Source organism: Pseudorasbora parva, chromosome 4 (genome assembly GCF_024679245.1).
Source record: "Pseudorasbora parva isolate DD20220531a chromosome 4, ASM2467924v1, whole genome shotgun sequence".
Taxonomy (NCBI): domain Eukaryota; kingdom Metazoa; phylum Chordata; class Actinopteri; order Cypriniformes; family Gobionidae; genus Pseudorasbora; species Pseudorasbora parva.
The window spans coordinates 7,780,709-7,793,208 of NC_090175.1; the positions used below are offsets into that span (position 1 = coordinate 7,780,709).

At 50.6% G+C, this 12,500-nt stretch overlaps 1 protein-coding gene across 1 annotated transcript in view; it reads right to left on the reverse strand.

The window, feature by feature from the left end:
* LOC137073756 (neurotrimin-like) overlaps positions 1 to 1,648 on the reverse strand; it is a 44,839-nt gene extending 43,191 nt beyond the window's left edge. The window contains exons 1-3 of the mRNA XM_067442466.1: positions 1,603 to 1,648; positions 303 to 554; positions 1 to 110 (exon numbers count right to left, since the gene is read on the reverse strand). The exon at positions 1 to 110 is cut by the window's left edge and continues 223 nt beyond it. Of these exons, the coding sequence (XP_067298567.1) occupies positions 1 to 110; positions 303 to 554; positions 1,603 to 1,648 (408 nt within the window). The remainder of the gene's footprint in view (positions 111 to 302; positions 555 to 1,602) is intronic.
* Between the last annotated feature and the right edge of the window lie 10,852 nt (positions 1,649 to 12,500).

A 12,500-nucleotide genomic window follows, 5' to 3' on the forward strand; every position in this document is an offset into this window, starting at 1 on the left:
CTCATAATAAGGATCTGTTACAGTGCAGGATATCGTCACTGATGATCCCTTTAATGCACAAACATATGAAGGGCTGTACTTCACTCCCCAATCCAGCAGACCATCAACAGCTGAAACACAGACATGAGGAAAATAATTAAAGAGGCTTTCAGCAACAGACACAGAAGTCTTTCTCTTTCTTCTGTTCCATTTTCAACACACAGCAAAGAGCCGTGTACCTTTACATATTCACCCAAATTAATTTATGACAATCCAAGTGTGTGACATATTTCACTAATATTAATGAATCAGTTTGTACTCACATTCAACTTTAAGATAAACAGCAGGAGATTTCAGACGTTCATTTCCTCCTACAGCACATTGATAGTTTCCTGCATCAGAACGACTGACTGACCACAGCTGAAGCTGATTCACTTTCACAATTCCTTTAGTCAATGTGTGTGTGTCTCTGTACCAGATGAATGGTGTGTGTTCAGGCAGAGAGCAGCTGCTTTTACAGGTCAGAGTGACTGACTCTCCCAACTTTACACTCTGAGGAGTCTCCACCTGCAGGTCTGACAACAAAACAACATCATCATCATCATCATCATCATCATCATCATCATCATCATCATCATCATCATCATCATCATCATCACCATCATCATCATCAACACCATCATCATCATCATCATCATCATCATCACCATCATCATCACCATCATCACCATCATCATCACCACCATCATCATCATCACCATCATTACCATCATCATCATCATCATCATCATCACCATCATCATCATCACCATCAACACCATCATCATCACCATCATCACCACCATCATCATCATCATCATTACCATCATCATCACCATCATTACCATCATCATCATCATCATCATCATCATCATCATCATCATCATCATCATCATCACCACCATCATCATCATCACCATCATCATCATCATCATCATCATCATCACCATCATCACCATCATCATCACCATCATCATCATCACCATCATCACCACCATCATCATCATCACCATCATTACCATCATCATCATCATCATCATCATCACCATCATCATCATCATCATCATCATCACCATCACCACCATCATCATCACCATCATCACCACCATCATCATTACCATCATCATCACCATCATTACCATCATCATCACCATCATCATCATCATTACCATCATCATCATCATCATCATCATCATCACCATCATCATCATCACTGTGGCAAGGGGGGCGTGGTTCAGCGAGGTCTGCAGCGGGAGAGAGAGCCGCGGGACGAGCGGTAAGTGAGTGGGTTGGACTCAGATTAATAACACCTGTCTCTTGTTCCAGTAATGAGCGCGGAGACGGGATAAAACACCAGCGGAACCAGAGACCAGGGAGAGAGAGAGTTGGACTGTTGATGCGACCCACAAAGAGACTGAACCTGACCCGGAAGCCGGAAGTGCTGTGAACCGGAAGTGTTTATTGTTCATGAGTTTTGACTGCCAACACACGCCTGAGTGTGATTTAAGTTACTATAATAAAAGAGCATCAACAGTCCTGCCGACCCCCGTGTCCTCTTCCTTCCTTCTATACGAACTTTGCTACACTGGTGCCGAAACCCGGGAAGGAAGTAGGACCGAGCCGCCGCCATGCAGACGCCCTCCGCCACGCCATTTGCGGATATCATCAACTCCCTCGCGGTCCTCCACCAAGAACAACACCAGGCGATGCTGGACCTTCGGACGGAACAGGAGCGCCGCTTCGAGGCGATAGTCCAAGGCCAGCAAGAGGACCGCGAGCGGTTCCGGAGCTGGATGGATCGGGAGGTTCGCGCCGAGGCCGCCGGGCTGGCCAGCGCACCGGTCCACGTGCCCCTCCATAAAATGGGGCCTGAAGACGACCCGGAGGCCTTCATAGATCTGTTTCAGAAGGCCGCGGAGGCCTGCGGGTGGCCCCGGGCACAGTGGCCGGTGCGCCTCATCCCGCTACTATCAGGAGAAGCCCAGGCGGCCGCGCAACAACTACCGGTCGCGAACCTCCTGAAATACGACGATCTGAAGAGGGCCATCCTTCAGCGGGTCGGCCGGACCCCGGAACAACACAGACAGTGGTTCCGATCCATGGAGTGGGGTGAGTCCGGCCGACCCTTCGCAATGGCCCAACAGCTCCGGGACGAGTGCCGCAGATGGCTTCTGGCCGGCGGAAGCGACGTGGACCATGTTGTCGATCTGGTGGTGCTGGAGCAGTTTATCGCTCGGCTCCCAAGGAAGACCGCCGAGTGGGTCCAGTGCCACCGGCCCACGTCGCTGGAGACGGCCATCAACTTGGCGGAGGACCACCTGGTGGCGTGCCCGGGGGTCGGCGAGCCCCCATTAACTTCTCCCTCTCTCTCTCCCCCCTCTCTCTCTCTCTCGCCCTGTCCCTCTCCCCAGGTCCCGCCCTCCAGGCCCTCCTCGCGTCCCCCCCAGAGGCCGGGGTGGGATGGGCCTCGGACCGTCCGGGAGTTCGCGGGCTCCGCCCAGGGGGGCGGGGCCGCTGGGGGCTGGTAGTGACAATGGCTCTGGTTCCGCCCCCTTTCCGCGCTCATTCTCCAACCCACTCCCCGCCGCAGGGGCGGCGGGTAGGCCTGGGCTGGCCTGCTGGCGGTGCGGTGATCCGGATCATTTTGTGGACCGATGTCCGATGATGGACATCGGAACAATGATCCGGATCCCGAATGTCCAGCGGACCACCCCCGATCAGGCAGGAGAGTACCAAATTCCTGTGAGTATCAAGGGGGGTACATATCAGGCCTTGGTGGATTCAGGATGTAACCAAACCTCGATCCATCAAAGCCTGATGCAGCCTGGGGCATTGGATACAAGCCGCATGGTTAAGGTGCGGTGTGTGCACGGGGATGTGGTGGAATATCCGGTTGTCCCGGTCACGATACAGTTTCGGGGGAAAAAGCATAGTATAGAGGTGGCGGTTAGTCCACACCTCCGGCATCCGCTAATTCTGGGGACAAATTGGCCCGCCTTTCCGGCTTTATTGGGGTCGTTATGCGCGGACGCCGCTTGGGAGAAAAAGGCGAGGAGGGGGGCGGCGCGAGTGCAGCTTGGGGAGACTGAGACGGGACCCTTGGGGACAGCTTCAGAGGAACCGAGCGGGATCGAGAGACTGATTCTCTCGGACCGCGATGACTTTCCTCTGGAGCAGTCACAAGATGAGACCCTCAAAAATGCCTTCCAGCAGGTCCGATCGATTGACGGTCAGTCTCTCCAACCTGCCTTGCCTGTCTCGTATCCATATTTTGCCATAATCAAGGATCGGTTGTATCGAGTGACCCAAGACACTCAGACAAAGGTAGATACAACCCAATTGTTAGTACCAAAGAGCCGCCGGGAAATGCTTTTCCAGGCGGCTCACTCTAACCCGATGGCGGGCCACCTGGGACAGGCGGCCACGCTGAATCGTTTAATGACCCGATTTTTTTGGCCAGGCATTCATGACAATGTGCGCAGGTGGTGCGCGTCTTGTCCTGAATGTCAGTTGGTGAATCCACTGGCCGCCCCAAAAGCGCCATTGCGCCCCCTTCCATTAATGCAGGTCCCCTTCGAGAGAATTGCGATGGACCTCATCGGGCCATTAGAGCGATCCGCACGCAGACATCGTTTTGCGCTAGTTATCGTGGACTACGCAACACGATATCCGGAAGCAGTGGCTCTCCGCAACATCTCTGCGAAGAGTGTTGCGGAAGCACTGTTTCGTTTAATCTCCCGAGTGGGGATTCCGAAGGAAATCCTCACTGATCAAGGCACGGCGTTTATGTCACGCACGTTAAGCGAATTGTACGGATTATTGGGCATTAAATCCATTCGAACAAGCGTCTATCACCCACAAACAGACGGCTTGGTCGAACGATTTAATCGCACTCTTAAATCCATGATCTGTAAATTCGTACAGGAAGACGCCAAAAATTGGGATCGGTGGTTAGAACCCCTCTTATTTGTTGTGCGGGAGGTCCCGCAAGCCTCCACGGGGTTTTCCCCCTTCGAGCTTCTCTACGGACGGCAGCCCCGGGGGGTGCTGGACGTCCTACGAGAAACTTGGGAGGAGGGGCCTTCTTTGGCTAAGAACGAAATTCAGTATGTGATGGACTTGCGAACAAAACTCCACACTTTGGGGCGGCTATCGAGGGAGAATTTGTTGCAAGCCCAGGACCGCCAGAGCCGGTCATATAACAGGGGTACAAAACTACGCAAATTCACACCGGGAGAGAAAGTGCTCGTTCTACTCCCTACGTCGAGCTCAAAATTAATGTCAAAGTGGCAGGGGCCGTTTGAGGTCGCACGACAGGTAGGAGAGCTCGATTATGAAGTGATACGATCCGATAGGAACGGGGCACGTCAAATATACCACCTCAACCTGCTAAAAAAATGGAATGAGGTGGAATCAGTGTTGTTGGCAACGGTGATCGGGGGAGAGGATGATCTCGGGCCAGAGGCGAGCATTAAAGCGCAATCAGTCGCGCTGGCCCCTGGGGGAGATCACCTCTCACCGTTACAACTCACTGATTTATCAAAATTGCAGGCGAAGTTCGCTGATGTGTTCTCGCCCCTACCGGGACGTACCGACTTGATTCAGCACCATATCGAGACCGAGCCGGGCGTGGTAGTTCGCAGCCGGCCGTATCGCTTGAAAGATTCTTAAATCTTTCAATTCTTCGTAATTCTTTGCTCGGAAGAATTAGGCGCAATGCTCGACATGGGAGTAATCGAGGAGTCCAACAGTGACTGGGCGAGCCTGATAGTTTTGGTTCCCAAGACAGACGGCTCGGTCAGGTTCTGTGTGGACTACCGCAAGGTGAACGCTGTGTCGAAATTCGACGCGTATCCAATGCCGCGGGTTGACGAGTTGCTTGATCGGTTAGGCACGGCTCGATTTTATTCGACACTGGACTTAACAAAGGGCTATTGGCAGATCCCCTTGTCTCCATTGTCCAAAGAAAAGACAGCTTTCACCACGCCGTTTGGATTACACCAATTCGTCACGCTTCCTTTCGGCTTGTTCGGGGCGCCCACAACCTTCCAGCGACTCATGGATAGGATTTTGCGCCCCCATGCTGCATATGCTGCTGCGTACCTGGATGACATAGTGATTTATAGTCACGATTGGCAGCGGCATATGCAGCATGTGAGGGCGGTCCTGAGGTCGCTGAGGGGAGCGGGGCTCACGGCCAACCCAAAGAAGTGTGCGATTGGGCGGGTGGAAGTAAGGTATCTGGGCTTCCACTTGGGTCATGGTCAGGTGCGTCCCCAAATTGATAAGACTGCCGCAATTGCAACCTGTCCGAGGCCCAAGACCAAAAAGGAGGTAAGACAGTTTTTGGGGCTGGCGGGATATTATATGATGTTTCTTAAAAAAACTAAGTTCGGGAGAAGCACGTGCAAATGATCTACCTAATCATGATGTCATTCCAACCAGCTGTCAACAATCAGCATGTCTTCCAATCAGCTCAAGTAGAGGATCACATAAATAGCCAGTCAACTCACCAATGTTCCTTGACAAAGTTTGCAGCATTCTGGCAGGTTACTTTTTCTACCCACGCTGTCAACATGGCTCCACACGCTGCTTGAAGCTATGCTACAATGCTACAAAACTTTCCTTACAAATTCCTAAGCTATTTAAAGCCCCTTTTGGCCGCTTTTCATCAGCATTATTTCAAACCAATGGCTCCTCAACATCACGGTAAAAGAATTCCTGTTTTTTCCAAAGTGTAATGTGGTCTTTGCCACAATTCAATCAATGAGGAGTCAATTGTTTGAGCAGCGCTCAGACACTGTAAAGAGTGCACACTGCACAGACTTGCAGCAGGACAGCTACAACAGCTCCTGTCCCAAGAAATAGAAATGTATCTTAAATAACATAGTTCCGGCACGCATCAAGCTTTGTTGTGATCTTGCTGCCTCTGTGTACAACAGACAGAAACTTGTCACACACAAAGTGCATTTGCCGTGGTGATGAACAATAAATTTACTCGCTCGCAAAGCGAATGAATGTATCGTGAGGCTAAGTAACTTAAATGTTGACAATACAGCATAATGATTATTTAAGCCATCTTATATTTTGGAGACAGAAACATACATCACATCTTCCTAATTGTGATTAAACTTTTGAATGTGGCGCCGTGTTGCGTTCAGAATATTACAGTTTCAGAGCATTTACAATCAATGTATGGCGCCAAGTTCTTATGAACCAGGACTGTTTTCTTTAATGTGATTTATATTGTAATGTTGTATGCTAAATTTAATAAGAGTTGGACCCAAATGGGTCTCTTTCAAAATAAGAGTCCCATTATGGTTTTACAAACATGCTTTTCCATTTTGTTCCATCTAACTTTTTCTCCACCACAGAAGCAGTGATGTTCCATCTTCTCCCACAGGAGCTCAGTTTCTCTGGCTAATTTCTCCTCTGCCATAACAGTGCTATTCTCTCTGCTCCCACAGGAGCTCAGTTTTCTGGCTAATCTTTTTCTCCTCCGCGCCACAGCAGCGCTGTTATCTCTGCTCCCGCAGCAGCTCAGTTTCTCCGGCTATTTTTCTCCTGTGCCACAGCAGTGCTGTTCTTTCTGCTCCCACAGGAGCCCAGTTTCTCTGGCTAATTTCGCCAGTATCCATAATAGTGTGTTTCCTTTTGCTCCCACAGGAGCTCAGTTTCTCTGGCTAATTCCTCCAGTGTCCATAACAGTGTGCTTCCTTCAGCTCCCACAGGAGCCCGGTTTCTCTGGCTAATTTCGCCAGTATCCATAACAGTGTGTTTCCTTTTGCTCCCACAGGAGCTCAGTTTCTCTGGCTAATTCCTCCAGTGTCCATAACAGTGTGCTTCCTTCTGCTCCCACAGGAGCTCAGTTTTTCGGGCTAATCTCTTCTCCACTGCTGTAGCAGTGCTGTTCCCTCTGCTCCCACAGGAGCTCAGTTTATCTGGCTAACCGTTTTTCCACTGCTCCCACAGGAGCTCAGTTTTTCTGGCTAACCGTTTTCCACTGCTCCCACAGGAGCTCAGTTTTTCTGGCTAACCGTTTCTCCACTGCTGCAAGCAGTGCAGTTCCCTCTGCTCCCACAGGAGCTCGGTTTCTCTGGCTAACCGTTTCTCCACTGCCAAAACAGTCTTGTTCTTTATGCTTCCGCAGGAGCTGAAGAAAATTGGTCCTACCCATTGCAATGTTTGAGAATGAAATTTATCCATCTGACGAAGATCCTCTACAGCATCCCACAGCTGCAAGGAGCACCACAACCCAACAAGACACCGTGACTGAATCTCCAGCAACACAGCGTGGCCGCCGGCCCAGCCGAGCCACATCCCGTACACCGAGACGCAGAGGCTTGCCATCGCCTCCACCTTCAAGACATCCACCATCTCCAGCTTCCTCCTACTCCTCAGTACAACCTACGATTCCAGCAATAGAGAAATGGACCGTACTAGGGTTAAGACAAGTGCTAATCAGTGTCGAGGATAATTTTTCCAGAAGAATTAATAAAGCCAAATTATACAACCTGTACGTGTCACTTCAAGCAGCTTCTCCATCTCCAAAATCCACTCCACCTTCCAAAACTACAAACAGATCAAGGAAACATAAGGATCCGAACTCACGCTCTCAAAAGACCCCTTCTCCCACAGAATTGGTTCTTCCTCGAGCACCAGGCCACTGCAGCAGGCCCTCAGCTAGCCCGGGCCGCGCCACAGTTCCAGCCACCGCTGCCATCGTCGCCGCCACCCAGCCCAACTCATCTCTCCGCTCCGCCGAGCCAGAGACCGTGGGTGTTTTCCAGCATTGCACCCCAGGTTACAATACCAGTTTCCTCTGCCCCAGGCAATCCTTTAAGCGTAAGTACGCTTCCGCCAGCAGCTCAAGCTTTGTATCACAGCCTTTTCCTGTCACTTTTTCTAACCCCTTCCCTTGGCCTGCAGCCCCACCATCAAACTCTAGCGCGAGGCTGCCTCCGCTAGCGGTGCAGGCCCAGCTGCTTTTTGTCCTCCTTAGCTTTCCTCTTTCCCCTTTTTCCCATTCCTTCTTTGTCGGGGACCGACTGAAACGAGAGGTTGCCTCCGCAAGCGGTTTTCGGCCCCTGGTTTTCTATCCGCCTAACACTTTTTCCCAAACTAGTGCTCCATTCACTCTGTTTTCTGCAACACAGATGCCCTTCCCGCCGAATTCTACAGCCTTGGAACTGCCCCCTGTCGCCAGCAACATTAGAGCACAGATCCTCACAGAAATTCAGGCTGTTGGCGCCAAAGGCGGACCCATTCCCATTCCCAACCCCAGTACCAAAATATTGAGAGCTAATATTCCCATAAACCACCCATTGAGACCCCTCATTGACGCTTCTCTCAATTCCATCCTTCAAGCTGTTTCCCCCAGAACCCTTCAATCCTACCTAACTGCATGGAAGTGTTTCAAGTCTTTTCACTCCATATACAAGCTGAATTTTCCAGATTATTCTTCGCTTACCATCACTTCATTCATATCTTATCTCAACAGCAACAAGAATCTCCAAGTCAGCTCCATCAAGGGTTATCTAAGCGGAATTCAATTTTTTCACAAACTTGCGTTTGGTCTGCCCTCTCCAGAAATATCCAATTCACAAACATCCATGCTCATCAAAGGCATCCAAAAGACTCAACCCACCCACCCAGACGCCAGACAACCAATAACTCTAGATATACTTACCAAATGTATCTCCACCCTCCGCCGAGGATACCACTCCACCAATACTGCATCCGCACTCTGGATGCAATGTTCATATTGGCTTTCTTCGGTTTTCTCAGAAGCTCAGAAATTACCATCACATCCACCTTCAACCTAAAGCTTCATCCTACAATTTCAGACCTAGCAGTGCTAGATAACGAAACAATCTCTTACTTCATCAAACAAAGCAAGACGGACCAAATGAAAAAAAAGGGCATTCCATTTACATTTTCAACCTTCCATCACCAATCCAGCCGTATCAATCCCTTTTAGCCTACCTTCATTTCAGAAGTTCGCAGACTAAACTTTTCTCTGAACCACTCTTCACAGACGATGCTAACCGCCCTGTCACACGTTTCTGGTTCCAAAAACACCTCAAGTCTATACTGATTCTATCCGGCATCTCAGCAGACAACTTTTCTAGCCATTCATTCCGCATAGGTGCAGCAACCACAGCTGCTCAAAAAGGTCTCTCCCAGCACCAGATCCAAAAACTTGGTCGCTGGTCGTCAGAGGCTTTCAAGAGCTACATCCGCTCCAATCGCTCCCACATCAAAGAAGCCCAACAGACCCTCATCAGCTAAAATTGTTTCAGCTTCAGCTTTTTCCATACACTCAATCCTACAGGATCACCACATCCGCTCCATTTCAACATCACCAAATTCACTAAGTGAATCAATAATATTCACTGCCGTAGCAGCATCTCTCTAGTTACTCCCGCAGGAACCCACCTCAAATTTCCACTGCCGCAGCAGTGTTATCTCCTTCGCTCAAACAGAAGCTCAGTTTTTCCATCCAGCCGGCTCTCACTGCCACAGCAGTGTTTTCTCCTCCGCTCTAACAGAAGCTCAGTATTCCCCATCCAGCTGGCTGTCACTGCCGCAGCAACGCTATCTCCTCTGCTCTAACAGAAGTTCAGGATTCTCCATCCAGCTGGCTGTCACCGCCGCAGCAGTGTTAACTCCGCTCAAACAGAAGCTCAGGATTCTCCATCCAGCCGGCTCCCACTGCCGCAGCAGTGTTATCTCCTCCGCTCCAATAGAAGCTCAGTATTCCCCATCCAGCTGGCTGTCACTGCCGCAGCAGTGTTATCTCCTCCGCTCAAACAGAAACTCAGGATTCTCCATCCAGCTGGCTCTCACTGCCGCAGCAGTGTTACCTCCTCCCCTCTAACAGAAGCTCAGGATTCTCCATCCAGCTGGCTGTCACTGCCACAGCAGTGTTATCTCCTCCGCTCCAATAGAAGCTCCGTATTCCCCATCCAGCGGGCTCTCACTGCCGCAGCAGTGTTATCTCCTCCGCTCTAACAGAAGCTCAGGACTCTCCATCCAGCTGGCTGTCACTGCCGCAGCAGTGTTATCCCCTCCGCTCTAACAGAAGCTCCGTATTCTCCATCCAGCCAGCTGTCACTGCCGCAGCATTGTTATCTCCTCCACTCCAATAGAATCTCAGTATTCCCCCATCCAGCTGGCTCTCACGGCCGCAGCAGTATCTCCTCAGTTCTAACAGAAGCTAAGCTTTCCATCCAGCTGGTTCTCACTGCCGCAGCAACGTTATCTCCTCCGCTCTAACAAAAGCTCCGTATTCTCCATCCAGCTGGCTGTCACTGCCGCAGCAGTGTTATCTCCTCCATCCCAATAGAATCTCAGGATTCCCCATCCAGCTGGCTCTCACTGCCGCAGCAGTATCTCCTCCGTTCAAACAGAAGCTAAGCTTTTCCATCCAGCTGGTTCTCACTGCCGCAGCAGTGTTATCTCATTCGCTCCAGCAGAAGCCCAGTTTCTCCAACCGACTTTTACTGCAAACAGTGTCATCTCCTCCGCTCCAACAGAAGCCAGTTCCTCCACCCAAAGCCTCCACTACCACAGCAGTGATACCGCCTCAGCTCCCGCAAGAGTTCCGTTTTTCCATTCAACTTGCTCGTACTGCCGCAGCAGTGATCTCTCCATATTTCCGCAGGAGTTGAGGTTCTACTTCCAACCCGGGGGTTTCAAAAAACAAGTTAAAACGGCTCGTCCCCACGGCTGCAGCAGTATCGACAACTCCGCTCTCGCAAAGCCCGATACTCCACCGAAACCCGTTTCAATACCACAGCAATGTCGCCATCTCCTTTCCCACAGGAGCCCAATCGTCCATACAAATGGTTCGTTTGGATAGTTGGAAAGCAAGTTGAAACGTCTCGTATCTTTGCTGCAGCAGTTACAGTCAATTCCGCTCCCGCAGGAGCTCTGATACGCCCTTCCAAAACCCGTTCCACTGTCTCAGCAGCATCACCGTTCCCTTACAGAGAGCCTAATTCTCTGTACAACTGGGTCTTCGGATAGTTTGGGAAAGCAGATTCAAAGGGCTCATCTCCACTGCCAGCAGTATCACCAACCTCACTCCTGCAGGAGTTCTGTTCCTCCATCCAAACTAGTCCCACCACCACAGCAGTGTCATCTTCTCAACTCCTACAGGAGCCTAATTCTCTGTACAGCCAGCCCATTGGATACGTTCGAAAGCATGCTGAAACAGCTCGTCTCCACTGCCACAGCACTGCTATCTCCTCCCGCCTACAAGCAACCACCCCCAGCTGACTACCAACGAGTTTCACCCGTCTGATACCACGACCACCAAAACCTCAGAAAATAATGATCAAAGATCTCCCGATCCAGTAACTAACCCCCCTTCGATCGGCACAGCACCAGTTCATGCTCTGCAACTTTTGGGGGGCATCAACATCATTTACTGGCTGCTGTCCTATGCTAGTAGCAATTTTTTGGGGGAGTACTTTGGGTTCGGGCCAAATACCGAGCTCGGAGCCCTCTCCTCGGACAGCACGCCAAATACGCATACTATTTATTCTATCTGAATTATTTGTAAGTGTGAACTCGTGAAATGATGTTTCTTAAAAAAACTAAGTTCGGGAGAAGCACGTGCAAATGATCTACCTAATCATGATGTCATTCCAACCAGCTGTCAACAATCAGTAATCATCATGTCTACCAATCAGCTCAAGTAGAGGATCACATAAATAGCCAGTCAACTCACCAATGTTCCTTGACAAAGTTTGCAGCATCCCTCCACCACCCCTTCTACCTCACACGCACCTGGTTAACTTTCCTAACCAGAGATACGGGGGGAGTACTTTGGGTTCGGGCCAAATACCGAGCTCGGAGCCCTCTCCTCGGACAGCACGCCAAATACGCATACTATTTATTCTATCTGAATTATTTGTAAGTGTGAACTCGTGAAAGACGGTTTATACCAAATTATTCGGACCTCACCAGCCCTTTGACTGATCTTACTAGAAAGGGGCTACCAGATACGGTCCAGTGGACTGAGCCGTGTCAACAGGCTTTTACCCAAGTGAAGGCTGCTCTATGTGGCGGGCCGCTTTTACACTCCCCTGACTTTTCTCTCCCTTTCTTGTTGCAGACTGATGCGTCGGACAGGGGGCTGGGCGCAGTCCTGGCCCAGGAGGTGGAGGGGGGAGAGCGGCCGGTGCTGTACATTAGCCGTAAGCTCTCCAAGAGGGAAGCTAAGTACAGCACCATAGAGAAGGAGTGTTTGGCCATCAGATGGGCCGTTCTCACTCTCCGCTATTACCTCCTGGGGCGGGAGTTCACCCTCTGTTCGGACCACGCTCCTCTCCAATGGCTCCACCGCATGAAGGATACCAACGCGCGGATCACCCGTTGGTATCCAGCTCTTCAGCCGTTTAAATTCAAGGTGGTCCACAGGCCGGGTGCTCAGATGGCTGTGGCCGATTTCCTCTCCAGAAATGGGGGTTAGG